Source organism: Diaphorina citri, unplaced genomic scaffold (assembly GCF_000475195.1).
Source record: "Diaphorina citri unplaced genomic scaffold, Diaci psyllid genome assembly version 1.1 scaffold819, whole genome shotgun sequence".
NCBI lineage: Eukaryota > Metazoa > Arthropoda > Insecta > Hemiptera > Psyllidae > Diaphorina > Diaphorina citri.
In genome coordinates this window covers 59,443-74,830 of record NW_007378251.1, presented here as the reverse complement: position 1 = coordinate 74,830, position 15,388 = coordinate 59,443, and the positions used below count along the sequence as shown (strand labels likewise).

The 15,388-nt window shown below is 37.4% G+C and overlaps 1 protein-coding gene across 1 annotated transcript in view; it reads left to right on the top strand.

The window, feature by feature from the left end:
• The first annotated feature begins 6,132 nt into the window (after positions 1-6,132).
• LOC103512287 (probable Delta(7)-sterol 5(6)-desaturase) overlaps positions 6,133-15,388 on the top strand; it is a 26,634-nt gene continuing 17,378 nt past the window's right edge. Inside the window, exons 1-2 of the mRNA XM_008477043.2 lie at positions 6,133-6,330; positions 6,678-6,926. Coding sequence (XP_008475265.1) covers positions 6,187-6,330; positions 6,678-6,926 — 393 coding nt within the window. The 5' untranslated portion in view covers positions 6,133-6,186. The remainder of the gene's footprint in view (positions 6,331-6,677; positions 6,927-15,388) is intronic.

Sequence of the window (15,388 nt, the reverse complement as noted above, 5' to 3'; positions counted from 1 at the left end):
CATTTCATCGGTAGGGAATGATATCTTGCTCTTCAGCTTCTCTTCAGAAGCTGTTTGCTTCTGTTTATCTTATAAGATCACCCAGTTGTATGCCACATTGGTTTATTTTTATGTACCCAAGCATATACCAATCTAACTTGGAATATATTTGATGAAAACATTTAAATTTATTTGAAAATCAAATACAAAACTCCTGGATAACCAAGGGACATCCATAATAAGAGAGAAGCACACAACTGAAATCATTATTATTTTCAAAAACACTCCACGACCGAATAAAAATAGCAAAGGGTTTCATGCTGATGGGATCCGGTGGGCGTATATAAATATTTCAGAAGCTCCTTCTAGGGGTGCAATATGTGTGGTCGGCAGGGAAACTGAAAATCCCTCAACGTTCATAAAATTCTCCTCGCAGTGGGTCTTTGTGGGACGAGATTGTGTGTAGCTCCAGGGAATCCAGGGATTGTATAGGGGTTTTGACACTGTTGTTTGTCTGATTTTACTTATGATTTGTGTAGACTGTGTAGAGAACAATGATTATTTGATGCTATTAGACTATTGGAGGGTTGACCTTTGTGTTGCTACTCACGACTTTCAAACTTTTAATGATATTAAGAACCTTGAAACAGTTACTTTGACAAGTCCGTCTGTCTGTCTGTCTGAGTTTTCTATATTTGCTGATGGGATCCGGTGGGCGTATATAAATATTTCAGAAGCTCCTTCTAGGGGTGCAATATGTGTGGTCGGCAGGGAAACTGAAAATACCTCAACGTTCATAAAATTCTCCTCGCAGTGGGTCTTTGTGGGACGAGATTGTGTGTAGCTCCAGGGAATCTAGGGATTATAGGGTTTTTGACACTGTTGTTGGTCTGATTTTACTTATGATTTGCGTAGAGAACAATGATTATTTGATGCTATTAGACTATTAGAGGGTTGACCTTTGTGTTGCTATTCACGACTTTCAAACTTTTAATGATATTAAAAACCTTGAAACAGTTACTTTGACAAGTCCGTCTGTCTGTCTGAGTTTTCTATATCCAGTTGGTGAGGCATTCTTTGGTGTCTCAAATGATCCAGGAATGTTATGGATCTCCAACGTAAATATACGAAATTTCCTAGCTCTCATGAGTCTCTTGCTATTTAGAATAAATTATTATAAAGATGGACATCTTGGAGTAAGAAAATTCATGGCACTCAATTAGGATTTTGTATTCATGTCATGACAAAACCGATAAAGAATGGTGTTCATTAAAATTAACTTGATGTTAATTCTCCTGATTAATCGATCGATGGAATGAGTTTCCTTGTTGGACAGCTCGGTTTCGTGATCTTGTCAGGTGTCAGATTAGCAAGAATTATGTTACACCCTGTGCTGTCAACATAATTTACGATATTGCTTGCAAACCTCATCTTCGTGTTGTCCCGAAACGTTTGATTAAAATCTTAACTATTCATAAATCTTTATTTAACGTTTCTTTATCACTTAATGTTCCTTAAACACACATTTATCTTGTGTTCCGTTGCAATTAAACTCTGAAATCTAATTTCCGTTTGTTTTTTCCAAGTATTTTAACTTGGCGCTCATAAATAAATTTGTACTTAATCACTTAATGTTATCAGATAAGACCAATGTAGTTTATAGTGTTTAAACCTCACCTATCCCATTTAGATACAACAAGATTATGCAGTGTTGGAAATGACTGACTTTTTTGAAGCATGTTTCGCAGATCATTATTTATGTTATTTACACCTTTCAATGGGTATATTGACATAAATAGCCATGTGGGAAAGAGCTGTGAGCAAAACTTGTATGTTGTATCAAAAAATTGACGAATTTTCAGGTACTTTTATCTCTTCAGACATTAATTGGACGTTTGGTTCTTAAGTTCATGAGCAAAACTTGTATGTTGTATCAAAAAATTGACGAATTTTCAGGTACTTTTATCTCTTCAGACATTAATTGGACGTTTGGTTCTTAATCACCGAGTTCCTTGAAGGCAAGACGAAAGGTACTCTCCAATAATTTATCACAGACCTACATCATGGCTCCGACCATACCTAATGTTATATCTTCTTTGGGCCATAACATATTTACTTCAGGCATCGTTAGTAAATTTACAACGTTCACCTTTTAGGTCGGTCTCTTTGAAGTCCTCAGGAGCATTCACTTGTGGCGATGAATTGTAATGAGTGCTAAGCCCTCTGCACCGAGTTCCTTGAAGGCAAGACGAAAGGTACTCTCAAATAATTTATCACAGACCTACATCATGGCTCCGACCATACCTAATGTTATATCTAAGAAGACAAAAGAGAGCCAAAACTTGAGTGCTTCCTCGGAGAAAGGTGAAATGAGTGTGATGGAAAAGGAAAAGAAAACCGGGAAAATTGAAGTCTAATTCAAAGAAAATTATATTGTAGTAATTGCAAACCACCCTCAGGAGTAACAAATGCCATAGGTTGTATTGTGAGTTGTGAGGCATTTGGAAACCGATTAGGAAACACTGTAAAGTTATGTTTTGATGAATCTTCCAATAGAAGACAAAAGAGAGCCAAAACTTGAGTGCTTCCTCGGAGAAAGGTGAAATGAGTGTGATGGAAAAGGAAAAGAAAACCGGGAAAATGGAAGGATAATTCAAAGAAAATGATATTGTAGTAATTTCAAACCACCCTTAGGAGTAACAAATGCCATAGGTTGCATTGGGAGTTGTGAGGCATTTAGAAACCGATTAGGAAACACTGTAAAGTTATGGTTTGATAAATCTTCCAACAATCCAAAATCTCGCTTGTTTGCTGAACATTATCCTGTATCTACCCTATCTTCCTTTCGCGCCTTTGATTGTATAATGTCGCAGATTTACTTGGTCCTTTATTGGTCGCAAGTAAGTCTGCAAGTATGAGCGGAGTATGAATTGTGCAGTGTCACCCCAAAGACGTCCACAGAATGTGTCAGATAAATTTCTCACCGCGGAAATCTCCCTGATTGATTTACCGTGATGAGGTTTGTTTTAAACAATCGGGAATGCGTTTGAATGTCTCGCCTGGTATTCACTTTGATACTTGGTAATTGCTCGTATTGCTTTCATCAATGGAAAGCATGTGAGCTATTCGGCTAACACAGCGGACCGCGCGGGTCAAAACATTTTGCATCTCATGGTATTTACTGTGGGAATGCTGGGGTATTTTTAACTGAGGGACCTATTTGCGTATCGCGAGTGTCCCCATATAGGTACCTGCGGTGGTTATTTGTAGACAGTGTCACTATATTTAGTGATGGGCTTTTTAGGAGTATTGCCATTGTGACTATTGTGAGTCGTTCTGTGTTTGCAAGGGGGACTTCAGATGTAACGTTTTTAAAGATCAATCGCTCTAATGAATTCTTAGTAAGAATGTAAGCTCGTCATTTCTAGTCTTTGTTCCTAGAACTGAAATGAATGGTCATTTCAGTTCATCATTGGTCGATTGTCCTGACATATCATGACAAATGGACCACTAATACCTTTTTTGATTCAAAGTTTCTCCTTCGAAACTCTCAATAGAGCTGACAAAGGCCCTGCAAATTCTGCAAGTCACAGGGCGTCTTGAATATACGTAAAGCTCTCACTCATAATTATTCAGCAAAATGTAGAGGAGCACTAAAGTTAACATGTTTTTTTATTTCCCCTTTAAAAGCGTGTTGGGTTATATATTTCAGCATTTCCACCGAGGATATCTCCAAGGAACAATCGTAAATCCTGTTTTTCCAAGTTGCTAACTTTTAGTTTCGTCTCTTTCTGTACGTTATCCTCTTTTCCTATTTTTTTTCTCCGAATCCTCGGGCGTAGAGGAAATTGCATATTTTATATTGCTTCTCAGCTCTTGGCTTTGTTTACTGTATTCGTGGAAGACAAGTTTATATTTGAGCCTATGCTAACTGGGTATAGTTATAGTGGGTAGGTTTTTTATGTTTTAGATTAGGATGTTTGGGGGGAAGAAAAGGATTTTTTCTCAGATTTACCTTACGAACAGTTACCTATTTTAGACAAACTAAAATTCCTAGGAGGTTTATCAATTAGAGTTAAGTATAATTCACCTATATGTATACCTACCTACCTAAACTGACCTACCTACTTTAATGAGGGCTTATAATCTTTATTACAGCCATAGGGTCCTTAACTAGATAAGCAACATCTAATTTAGCTAAGAAATAGGAAAAAGATTAACAAGCACTAAAAAATCTATACCTAAGTATGAGAATATAATAACTTTACAAAACTTCGATGGTCAATATAAGTAATAGTATGGTAAACCGTATACTTATACTTGAGTCACTGTATAGGGAAAACTGTGGTGTATAATTTCGAAGGAAATTACAGAGGACTTGAATGCTTGGTTAAGTATATCGTAGCTCTGTTATTAGGTCTAGCATTATCCTGGCGAAGAAACAAGTATTTAATATCAAAGTAGTTACAGCTAAACATACCTTTCCATTGATACCGACCATAATTTTCCATTCGAAAATTACACCTACTTATTTGAAGACATTCTACGGTTTTCCTTTTGACTAATCGAAGTTTGTTCTGTTTGAGTCTTGAAATTAACTGACATTATTGTTTGTCAAAGGTCATCATTTAGTTAAATCTTTTACACTTGAGAGGCAGAGGCTCTTGTTATGCTTTTGAGCTTTTTCAACCACAAAAGGTCTTTAGTCTTTTGTTCTTGTATCTTGAAAAGTCCTCGACTACATTTTTGGAGTCTTAGAAGCAACCAGTTTTGTTTGCTAACTTCAAATGTTTACTTTACTCAAGCTATGGTGTCATGCTTGATGTCATATTTAGTAGGTTCAGCTTCATCTTGTACTCCATGTGTTGGAAATGTGTTGTCTTTGGTCCAATTGGAGGGGGAGTGTGTTTAATGGCATAATTTCCTCAAAGTAAACAACACCAACAACACCCTGTATTCGAATCATTGTCTCACTTTCATCTTTGTTGATTTGTACTTTGATTGTGTCTTGATAGGAAATGGTAACAAGAAGAATTTTGTTGACACTCTGAGTTTTGCGAAAATGCGATATGTGTTGACAACAGGAACTCACTGTGAACAAGATTTTAATACCCTGGAAATTCCTTTGGGACAGTTGGTCATGTTAGCTTTATTAAGTGAAGGCTTATGATGTCAGCTCTTGTTTCTTGTTCACCCCATTTCTTCATCATCTGTTAACGAGGTCACCACATTCTGTGTTATGTCACAATTATACAAACAGTCGACACGCAAATACAAAACGAACGCCCATTTTCCATACAAAGATTTCCAAGACAGACACAGAAATATATTATTTTTTCGACAAAAAACAGATTTCTTCCGAGAAAGAAAAATCGTATACATAGAAGAGATTTGGAGCTAAGGGGCCCCATCATTCACTCCTCACTCCTCCCAGCAAAATGACATCATTATATCATCACTCATGGGAAGTTGACACTTTATCATTAATCTCGCCTTAACAAATGATGCTGCGGCAACCCTCAACACATTAATCAAAAAATTGCACTCTACACTCTTCATAGTCTTCATTTACAATCTTTAGTCCCATAGTTCCCGGACTATTAATAATTTAGAGCATTGAGACTTAAATTTTCTTCTTTCTACTATACCACTTTCTTTCTTTCCATTATTCTCCTCTTTGATCTTCCTGTACACACTCTTTTCCTTGAAGAGGTATGTGTACCAGTATATCTACTTTGTGACTACAGCCGACAGCCCTACACTCAGTGATTGAAGCTTTACGAGTGGCGTGCTTGGCATGTAGCCTAACCTCGCCCGAGAAGGAAGGGGTTCGGAGCCTTTGAGGAAATCCATACAAACATGAGTAGCACGCGACTTGGCCATAAATTTTCCTTTTACGTTTTTTAATTACCCAACTGGGAAGCTATAAAGTTGTTCGGAAATTCTGTGAAAACAATGAGCTCACAGCGAGGAAATTTATGAGACTCCATTATACTCTAGGAGTTAATTTATCGTAATAACATTATAACTATTATGATGTAGGTAACACGACGTAACACCGCTTCTCTGGCTGCACTATGCACTCTGCATAGGTACTAATAAGTAATCAAGAATGTAGTACCCAACATACATACAAACAAGAACAAATTCAACTTTAATTTGCTTTCAGGGGATTGGCTCTTCCTGTATTTGAACTTCAGAAAGCAGATGGATTCCAGCTGGTCTCGGAATGACACAGTTTACCACTCACTGGAACAGTTTTCCAGCTATTTCAAAGACTTCCCCACAATTTGGCTTGCGTCGTGTCTAGTTGGCTATGGGATGTACTTTGGAGTGGGAGGATTTTTACATGTGAGTACTTACCTGTCTTATTTAGGAATTTCTCAACAGCAAAATATATAAATAATATGTGTATGGCAATATAATTTCGCTATATTTTGATGGTCTAAACGTACCTAGTGTTTTTTGGGGTGTATTTCCTGTAATTGATGTTGATTCATCCGCGCAACCCCATCTCTTTCCAACATGGACTGCAGCATTATTTGTGAGGGAAATCTTTAATATTTGACGATCAGCTCTACTAATTCAGTAACCTAGGTACATATCTACATAGGTATATCCTATTCAAGTACTTACCGAAGCATAGGTAAACCCATAAACTCCAAATTTCCACTTCCATTCCAATAAAAACCCATCAGTATTACTTCTACATAGGAAAGCGGGACAGCCCGGAAGAGTGGAAGTGTCAGCCCACCAAATGGCTCCCCAGGGATCTGGAGCTGGATGCGATCAAGATCGGCTGCCTCAGTCTTCTCTCGTCCGGGACTTTGAGTGCTCTGGTGGTGACCTATATCGTCAATGGAGGACCGTGCATGGTATATTGGAGGATGGATGAGTATTCGTGGATATGGTGGTTCCTGCAGTGGCCTGTTATATTCATCTATCAAGTAAGTTCAGCTAGACTGAGAAAAAACTAGGGTTTTCGAAGCCCTATCGCGAGACTGGATTTTGGAACTCAGGGAGCTCGCCATATCACTTTAGCTTCCTGATATAGCGTTCTAACTTCCCTAAATCAGGGTAAATATAGGTAACCCAATGATAGATAAGTCCTCGTTAGGCTTGAATGTCTGTGTAGGAACGTGTCTATCCCACGGGCGCATGGCGACTTTATTCTTACTAGATGGGCGAGAAGACTTTTATTATAATGGTTCTAATGTGTATGCTTCCATTTATCCTTTTACATAAGTGCTGGGTCTACGAAATCATATTAGGTACTTATTAGTTCATTTATGATGTCATATTGATCATCTAATTCCAGGATTACTCCACCTACTGGAACCTTGGATAAATGTCCTTGGAGATAGAAATCTTCAGTATGTATACCAGCATTTACAACTACAATACTTACAATGAGTTTATCTGGTTACTTTCTTAGAAATTTCGCATTGTAGGTTAGGTTAAGTAAACAAAATTATACCAGAATATTACATGAAAATGTTGTATAATACATAGATGGCAGAACTCTGTACCTACATATGTGTAATTGTCATTCTTAAGAAAAAATTTATACCTCATTTTATTCAGCCAGGATGGGGCTGAAAAGCTCGGACAGGACAGAATGAATCATATAGCCAATCAGCCAATAATGATTAGAATATCAGGAAAGAAACCATTATTGTCAAAGTGAAGATACAACATAAACCTAAGAAGTCTTCAAATAATGTCCAAATATTCGTCACCTTAGAGAAATCTTCCCAACTTCCAAATAAAGAGTAATAAGAAAGGAGGCTGGGCCATTGGACGCTTTCAATATCAACTGAATGTCCACCATTAACTTTTAGTGTTTGTCCATGTCCAGATTATTTCCACAGATTTCCTTCCAAAAGTGGGGGAAACTCCAAGGAAGTTGGAAATTAAAATCGTTTTGGGATCTGAAAATTATTTCTACACTATTAGCTAAACTTATCATCTCTTTCTCCCTCCTCTATCTCTATTTCCCTTCCCCTTTACCCTTTATTCCTTCATTTCTCCTCTTCTTTCTTCCCTCTGTTTCTCCTCCTCTCCCCTCTCTTCCCTCTATTTTCCCCTCCTTTCTCTGGTCACCCCTCCTGTTTGTTCAATACGAGAGACATTCCTGTGAGTTTCGTGTGTGTGTGTACCGTGTAACTGATCTTATGATTGCATTCCATCCCCCTTCCAATAATTTCCGTTGTTTCCTCGTTGGGTGTCTGTGATAGTTTTGCATACCATAAGTGAGGACTTGAGGAGGCCATCCTTTGGAAGCGATATATGAGTGTCGATTATTGCAACTTCGCGCGAGTCAACATGGAATTCCACAGAGATATGTAGCTAATGAACGCTTGTAATAATGTTTGCCATTAGGACGATGCGATGACCAAATTTTACAGAAGTTCGTGTGTGTCTGTATGTAGTACATTGTATCTGTACGTAGTACATCAGCTTAGAAACAGATGTCCTTGTCCCAATATATGTACCTACATAAGTAATGCAAGGTAAAAGAACAAATTAAAAATGTTGACTTTGGTCTCAGCCTCTCAGCAAACTGACCAGGATGAGTGTAACCATTCCATACTCGTAAATAAAATGGCCTTCAGTATAGGAAAAACGCCCCTTCGGAGCTTTAAAACTTCGGGAACGCTAAGGGAGTCAAAAACCAAAGAAAATTTGGCCAAAATCAGTAGATTCAAATTAATCTTTGAGATAGTTCACAGTTCACAATCTTTATGTGAAAGTAAAGTGCTATCCCAGTAGTCGATATCAAAATGTTCACCATGTTAATGAATGCATTATTCTAATTAAGCTGAGACGTGCTTGAAATACGAATGATTCAAAATGGCGGTAATATTAACGAGAGGGTGTAAAATTATAAATTTGATTTTTCGACATGGAATAATACTTCTCTTTAGATCAATTTAATAGTTAGGTACCTAAATACTCTCGTACATTTCTACAGCATCAGTCAAAATACCTTCATTTATGTGTAAGTACAGTTCTCATTTCTCATATTGGGTGGTACACTAAAGGTGGAAAATTCGGCATTTGATCAGTCAGTGAATGGAACTCAGCAGTAAGCTTTATGCATTGCAGTAGGTAAATTAGGTTTCAAAACACCTTTAAGGACTTCGAAAACTATACCTACTCTAGGTAGCATAAAATATGAAAATCTCGATAGAAAAAGGCAGGTAAATAAATAAGAAATATCAAAATCTCTCGCCATATTGGATTGTTTCCTAGACTTGTTTACGATGTACTTAGGCAAAACTTGCGGGAAACTTTTTAGACTAATAATATCACTTGGAGAAATAGTGAGAGACGGAGGGAGAGAGAGAGAAAGAAAGAGAGAGAGGGAGGGAGGGAAGGAAGGAAAAATCTAAACTATCCGGAGACTCTTGAAAATGTCAAAATGGAAATTTGTATTTATGGTGAGGAGGAAGATTCTTCTTTGGAGAGAGAGAGAAAGAGAGAGAGAGAGAGAGAGAGAGAGAGAGAGAGAGAGAGAGAGAGAGAGAGAGAGAGAGAGGGAGGGAAGGAAAAATCTAAACTATCCGGAGATTCTTGAAAATGTCAAAATGGAAATTTGTATTTATGGTGAGGAGGAAGAGTCTTCTTTGGGGACTTCTGTATACATTATGTGGGTATTCCCCCGTAGCAGCTGCATTTATACCACCGGCATCGTGTGAGGGTAACAATTCTTCTTGTACCTGGGGAAAAAAGCTTCTTGTCTTCCTCTTTCTTCTTCTGCTTTCGCTCTTCTTCTTTTTCCCTTTTACTCTCCATTTCTATTGCCATCTCCCGTTTTTCGCTCATTCACATCTTCCTCTATCTCTCTCTCTCCCTCTGGTTCTCCTTCTCTATCTCTCTCGTTCTCCCTCACAAACACACACTCTATTCTCATATTTTACTCCAAAGTATACCTAATATTGGGTATGTACGAATAGATAAATATATTCGTTCCCCAATACAAGTATGTTAGGTAAGTATGCTACATGGAATACACTCAGAGGATTTGGACTTTATTGAAACAGACGCGAAACACTTAGCGCAGATGTTTCTTTTCAATACAATATTTCCATAGAATAATATGTAGTTCATAGAATAATGTAGTTCCTATATTCCTACTTCAATCTAGATACATAGCTATCAAACAAAGATGGATTGTGTTACGTAGAAATCTAAATCTACTTTGAAGTTCCACTTGGATAAATGTCCTTGGAGATAGAAATCTTCAGTATGTATACCAGCATTTACAACTACAATACTTACAATGAGTTTATCTGGTTACATTTTCTTAGAAATATCGCATTGTAGGTTATAGGTTAAGTAAACAACATTATACCAGAATATTACATGAAAATGTTGTAGAATACATAGATGGCAGAACTCATTTTGAAAGAGAAGTTCCTAGGAGTTATATTTACCTACATATGCCAGACTAGAAAACTATGTACTTACTTTTGTACCTATTTGAAGTATTTGAGTAGAGTTTTATGAAATACCACCGAATTGTTTTCTGTGAAAATGTATTCTTTATTGCGTAATTAGGTATTAGGTGGCTAATGTATCACACATCCAAAGATAATTGAGTAAAAGAAAGGTTTTTTATTCCAGATTCATCAATTTTCTCAAATATGGTGACTCTAATATCGGTTAAATAACTCACATAACAAGAACCAATTCAACTTTAATTTGCTTTCAGGGGATTGGCTCTTCCTCTATTTGAACTTCAGAAAGCAGATGGATTCCAGCTGGTCTCGGAATGACACAGTTTACCACTCACTGCAACAGTTTTCCACCTGGTCACCTCTCCTGTTTGTTCAATACGAGAGACATTCCTGTGAGTTTCGTGTGTGTGTACCGTGTAACTGATCTTATGATTGCATTCCATCCCCCTTCCAATAATTTCTGCTGTTCCCTCGTTGGATGTCTGTGATAGTTCTGCATACCATAAGTGGGGGACTTGAGGAGGCCATCCTTCGGAAGCGATATATGAGTGACGATTATTGCAATTTCGCGCGACTCAACATGGGACTCCGCAGCGATAGCTTATGAACGCTTTTGATTCAACATCGTCCTAATGAACGGATGCCATTAGGACGATGCGATGGCCAAATTCTACAAAAGCCCGTGTCTGCCTGTATGTAGTGGTTTATGTCCATAGACTGTCAGCTTAGAGACAGATGTCCTCTTCCCAATATACCTACATTGAAGAGGTTATGGAAGGTGAAAGAAAAAATTGAAATTGTTAACTTTGGTCTCAGCAAACTGACCAGGATGAGTGTAACACCACACCATACTAGTAATTAAAATGGAGTTCACTAGGAAAAAAGCCCCTTCGGAGCTCCAGAACTTCCGGAACGCTAAGGAACTAGGAAGTCAAAATTCAAAGAAAATTTGGCCAAAATCAGTAAAATAACACTGTTCACAGTTACGTGAAAGCAGAGTGCTATCCAAAGCTGACTTGGTCATTGTCATGTTTCATATAGCGGAGAGGGGAAAAAATAATAAAAACCGTCTTCCCCAAAACAATAAATTAGGGGGCGAAAAAGAGGAGGAAAATATAGTGCTGGTTTTTTCTTCCCCTCCCGTTTGGTGTGGAAGGAATGAAAGAAATATATCACCTTCACCCCCGACGAGTGACGAGACCTTGATAGGAAAGCGTCACTGAAAAAATTCACTTCCACCTCGGTCCCTATCACCTAAAATCCGTTTCTCAGACGGTCTGACAGACTTAGGTCTGATGATCTGAGCGTGAGTGGTTGGCATTACTGAGCGCTACCTTTCAAGCTAACTAGGCTGGCTCAATTCATCCTTGATGGAATTATACGACCTTTATCAATCCAGAGAGAGAAGAGACTTACTTTTTGGAATTCAGGAAGGAATTTTCCAAGCCCCATAAAAAAAAGAAGCAAACAAGGAATATTGGACGAGAAAATCAACGTCAAAGTATTCGTACAACTGATGGGATAGAAGAGAATGGAGAGGAAAGGTAGGAAGAGGGAGGGAGAAATCGTCTCACAGAATTTCTCAGAAACGTATAAAAAAATGTTGCAAAAATGTAAATAAAAAAGTCTTCACCCTTCTGTTCAAATACCATTATAAAATTATCTGCTTTATTATTTTTTTTTTTTTTTTGCTTTTTTCTTCCGTCTTCCCCACGTCTTCTTCGGTACTTGGGAAATGTAACCATAGGAAAGAGTGAGGTGAAGGAGAGGGGGATTATGTTTATGCAAAGATCTCTCTCTCTCTCTCTCTCTCTCTCTCTCTCTCTCAAAAAAAATGGAGTGTAATAAAATACCAATTAGCATAGTTTCAAGACTTCGTCAAATGCTGAACAAGCGGGGATAAAAAAAAAATGTGGACAACAAACAACGCACTTTTACTCCAAGGGCCTAACATAAATAATTAAGGTATGAAAAATAGCCCTCATTATTTTGTTAATTTTGTTAAGGAATCTCTCAACATCTGATTTAAAGGATTCCATTAACATAAGTAGAGGCCCAAGTATCCCTAGAAAGTGTTAGGGAACTACGGGTTTGGGGTTACTTGATCTCTAGTATTTAAAGGACGTGATTTCGAGGCTGCACAATTTTCTATTCAGCTTTTTTTCGTACCATTAAAACAACAGAGGGTTGTGATGAAAATGAACTTAAAAAGAGAAAAAAAAAATGTAATCAAGAACCCTGAACTTTTTTTATATTTATTGCGTTTTAAATAGCCCCAGAGTGACATTCTTTCGAAAAAGTAAAAAGTATAAAATATGCACCTTTATTCTGAAATTTCACACGCAATATCTCATTTCAAATATTGTAGGTAGGCAATATAACAAATTTAATCAAAAAGTTATACTTGCGTACTCACCTCGAAAATGAGTATAGAAATTAATAAATCAGGAATGCGCTGATGCGTCAACGAATAAAATATTATTCGCTGATTTCAGTTCAATTATTTATGATTGTTTTAAGAAAAACGTCTTATTTTAAGCAAATAAAGAGTTTAAATTTATTGCTGAAGGAACTTGAGCGGAAGTCAGCATTTAGTTTTGGATCAGGGGTTATAATAGAGAGTGGGGGGGGGGGGAAGGAAAGGTGGGGGAAAGAAAGGGTAAAATAGTTAAAAAGAGGGGGGGGGGGGGGGGGGGGAAGGAAATGTGGTAGACATGAGAATGCACTATGATTTGTAAACGTATGGAGTTCTGGCGTCTCCACTAATATAAAACTTTCTTCTTCCTTTACTCACTTTCTCTCTCTCTCTCTCTCCTTCTCTTTGTTTTTATGCTTTAATTTCTTCACATTTGCTGAAATAATTTGAACAGTCTTGGGCTGTCTTAGTTGTGCTTTTTCAGTCGTAATTCATAAATTCGTCATAGGCGTTTTATACTTATCCCGCAAAAGCTTCAAGTTCGGCCCTGAACGGAAAGTAAATTCAGCAGATAATTTTCAATCTCATAATATTTATAGTAGACACAATTAAAAACATTGTTCTGTTACGCTTGAATTACTTTCAAGCTTGCAGAAGATATTCAAATAAGAAGAGGTTAAACTTTTCAAGCAATAAAGAGTTCCGGGAACATGACTTGAAAAAGCCTCTTGTTTTCCCGAGGATTAGAAATTGAGCCTGTCGGCTGTGAAGAAACGTAGGCATTTCCATGAGTGGAGACTTCGTTTAGAAACGAACCTTTATTTGAAGTTCTTATAACTTCTGTCCAAGAGGCAGTAGGTAGTAGGCATATAAACAAGTTGTGTGCTACATTTAGACTGTCAACAGAAGACAAGATAAGCTAATTGCAGATAATTGCAGTGATAAGTTAGCTGCATAGGTATAAATAAAAATTTCTATCCTAATGCCATTAGGGTGAACACTGAACATAATACCTAAGTACATAGCTAGATAGGAGTACATACCCAAGAAGTTTAATAAAATGTTACATGCGTTCGTCAGGTGCACCAGGTACAAAAGGCTTAATGTCTCCATTAATTTCAGACACTTGATCTCTATACAATTTAATTACATATTTCAGAGCCAACGAAGGGAAACGAGAAAGAAAAAGGATCAGGGAGGAGGCGAGAAAAAAAGGAATGAGGTGAGGATAGAAAAAGCAGGAGAGAAAGGCAAAAAGGGAGGGAGAGTCGAAAGGGAATAGGAGAAAGAGGAGAAACCGCATGTATGAGAAAGAGTGGAAAGACTAAATTGAAAGTTTGCATAAAAAATTTCATCACAACATCCGGGGATACCTTTTTTCTCATAATAATGATAACCATAAATCTGTTTAAATCATTGTTGCTGGCTCAACTTTTAGTTGGCTGAGAAAAAGCGGAGTTTTTTTTCCAAAGAAAAAAAAATCTCAAGGGGTAAAGCAAAGCTCTGATAGTAGACGGAGATTATAGATTGGACGCAGAACATAAAATTCCAATCTAAGCTTTTAAGTATGATAAAATTTTCTAGTGAAAGAATCCAATTCGTCTGTCCTGAAAAATGAAGTTCCGAGAAACCAGTCCAATGTGGAATGTCTGGCATCTACTTTCAGATTAATGGGACCTTTCTTTGTCCTCCATTCTGAACTTGGATTTCAAGTCTAGCTACTACATATTTCAAAGAGGTTCTGCGAACTTTCATCAGGCATCATCTGTACTCTCAGAATTCGACGCCGAGAAACCAGTCCAATGTGGAATGTCTGGCATCTACTTTCAGATTCAAGGGACCTTTCTTTGTCCTTCATTCTGAACTTGGATTTCTAGCTACTACATAATTATTTCAAAGAGGTTCTGCGAACTTTCATCGGGCATCATCTGTACTCTCAGAATTCGACGATCCTGAGGGAACGTGTTTTGGCACTAAAAACTGACCATCGAAATTTTGACCCGATTACATTACTTTCCTTCCTATAGGATAAGGAAAGTAAAAAAACGTAAATAATTGCAGTGATAAGTTAGCTGCATAGGTATAAATAAAAATGTCTGTCCTAATGGCATTAGGGTGAACATAATACCTAAGTACATAGCTATAGGAGTACATACCCAAGTAGTTTAATAAAATGTTACATGCGTTCGTCAGGTGCACCAGGTAAAAAAGGCTTAATGTCTCCATTAATTTCAGACACTTGATCTCTATACAATTTAATTACATATTTCAGAGTCAACGACGGGAAACGAGAAAGAAAAAGGATCAGGGAGGAGGCGAGAAAAAAAGGAATGAGGTGAGGATAGAAAAAGCAGGAGAGAAAGGCAAAAAGGGAGGGAGAGTCGAAAGGGAATAGGAGAAAGAGGAGAAACCGCATGTATGAGAAAGAGTGGAAAGACTAAATTGAAAGTTTGCATAAAAAATTTCATCACAACATCCGGGGATACCTTTTTTCTCATAATAATGATAACCATAAATCTGTTTAAATCAT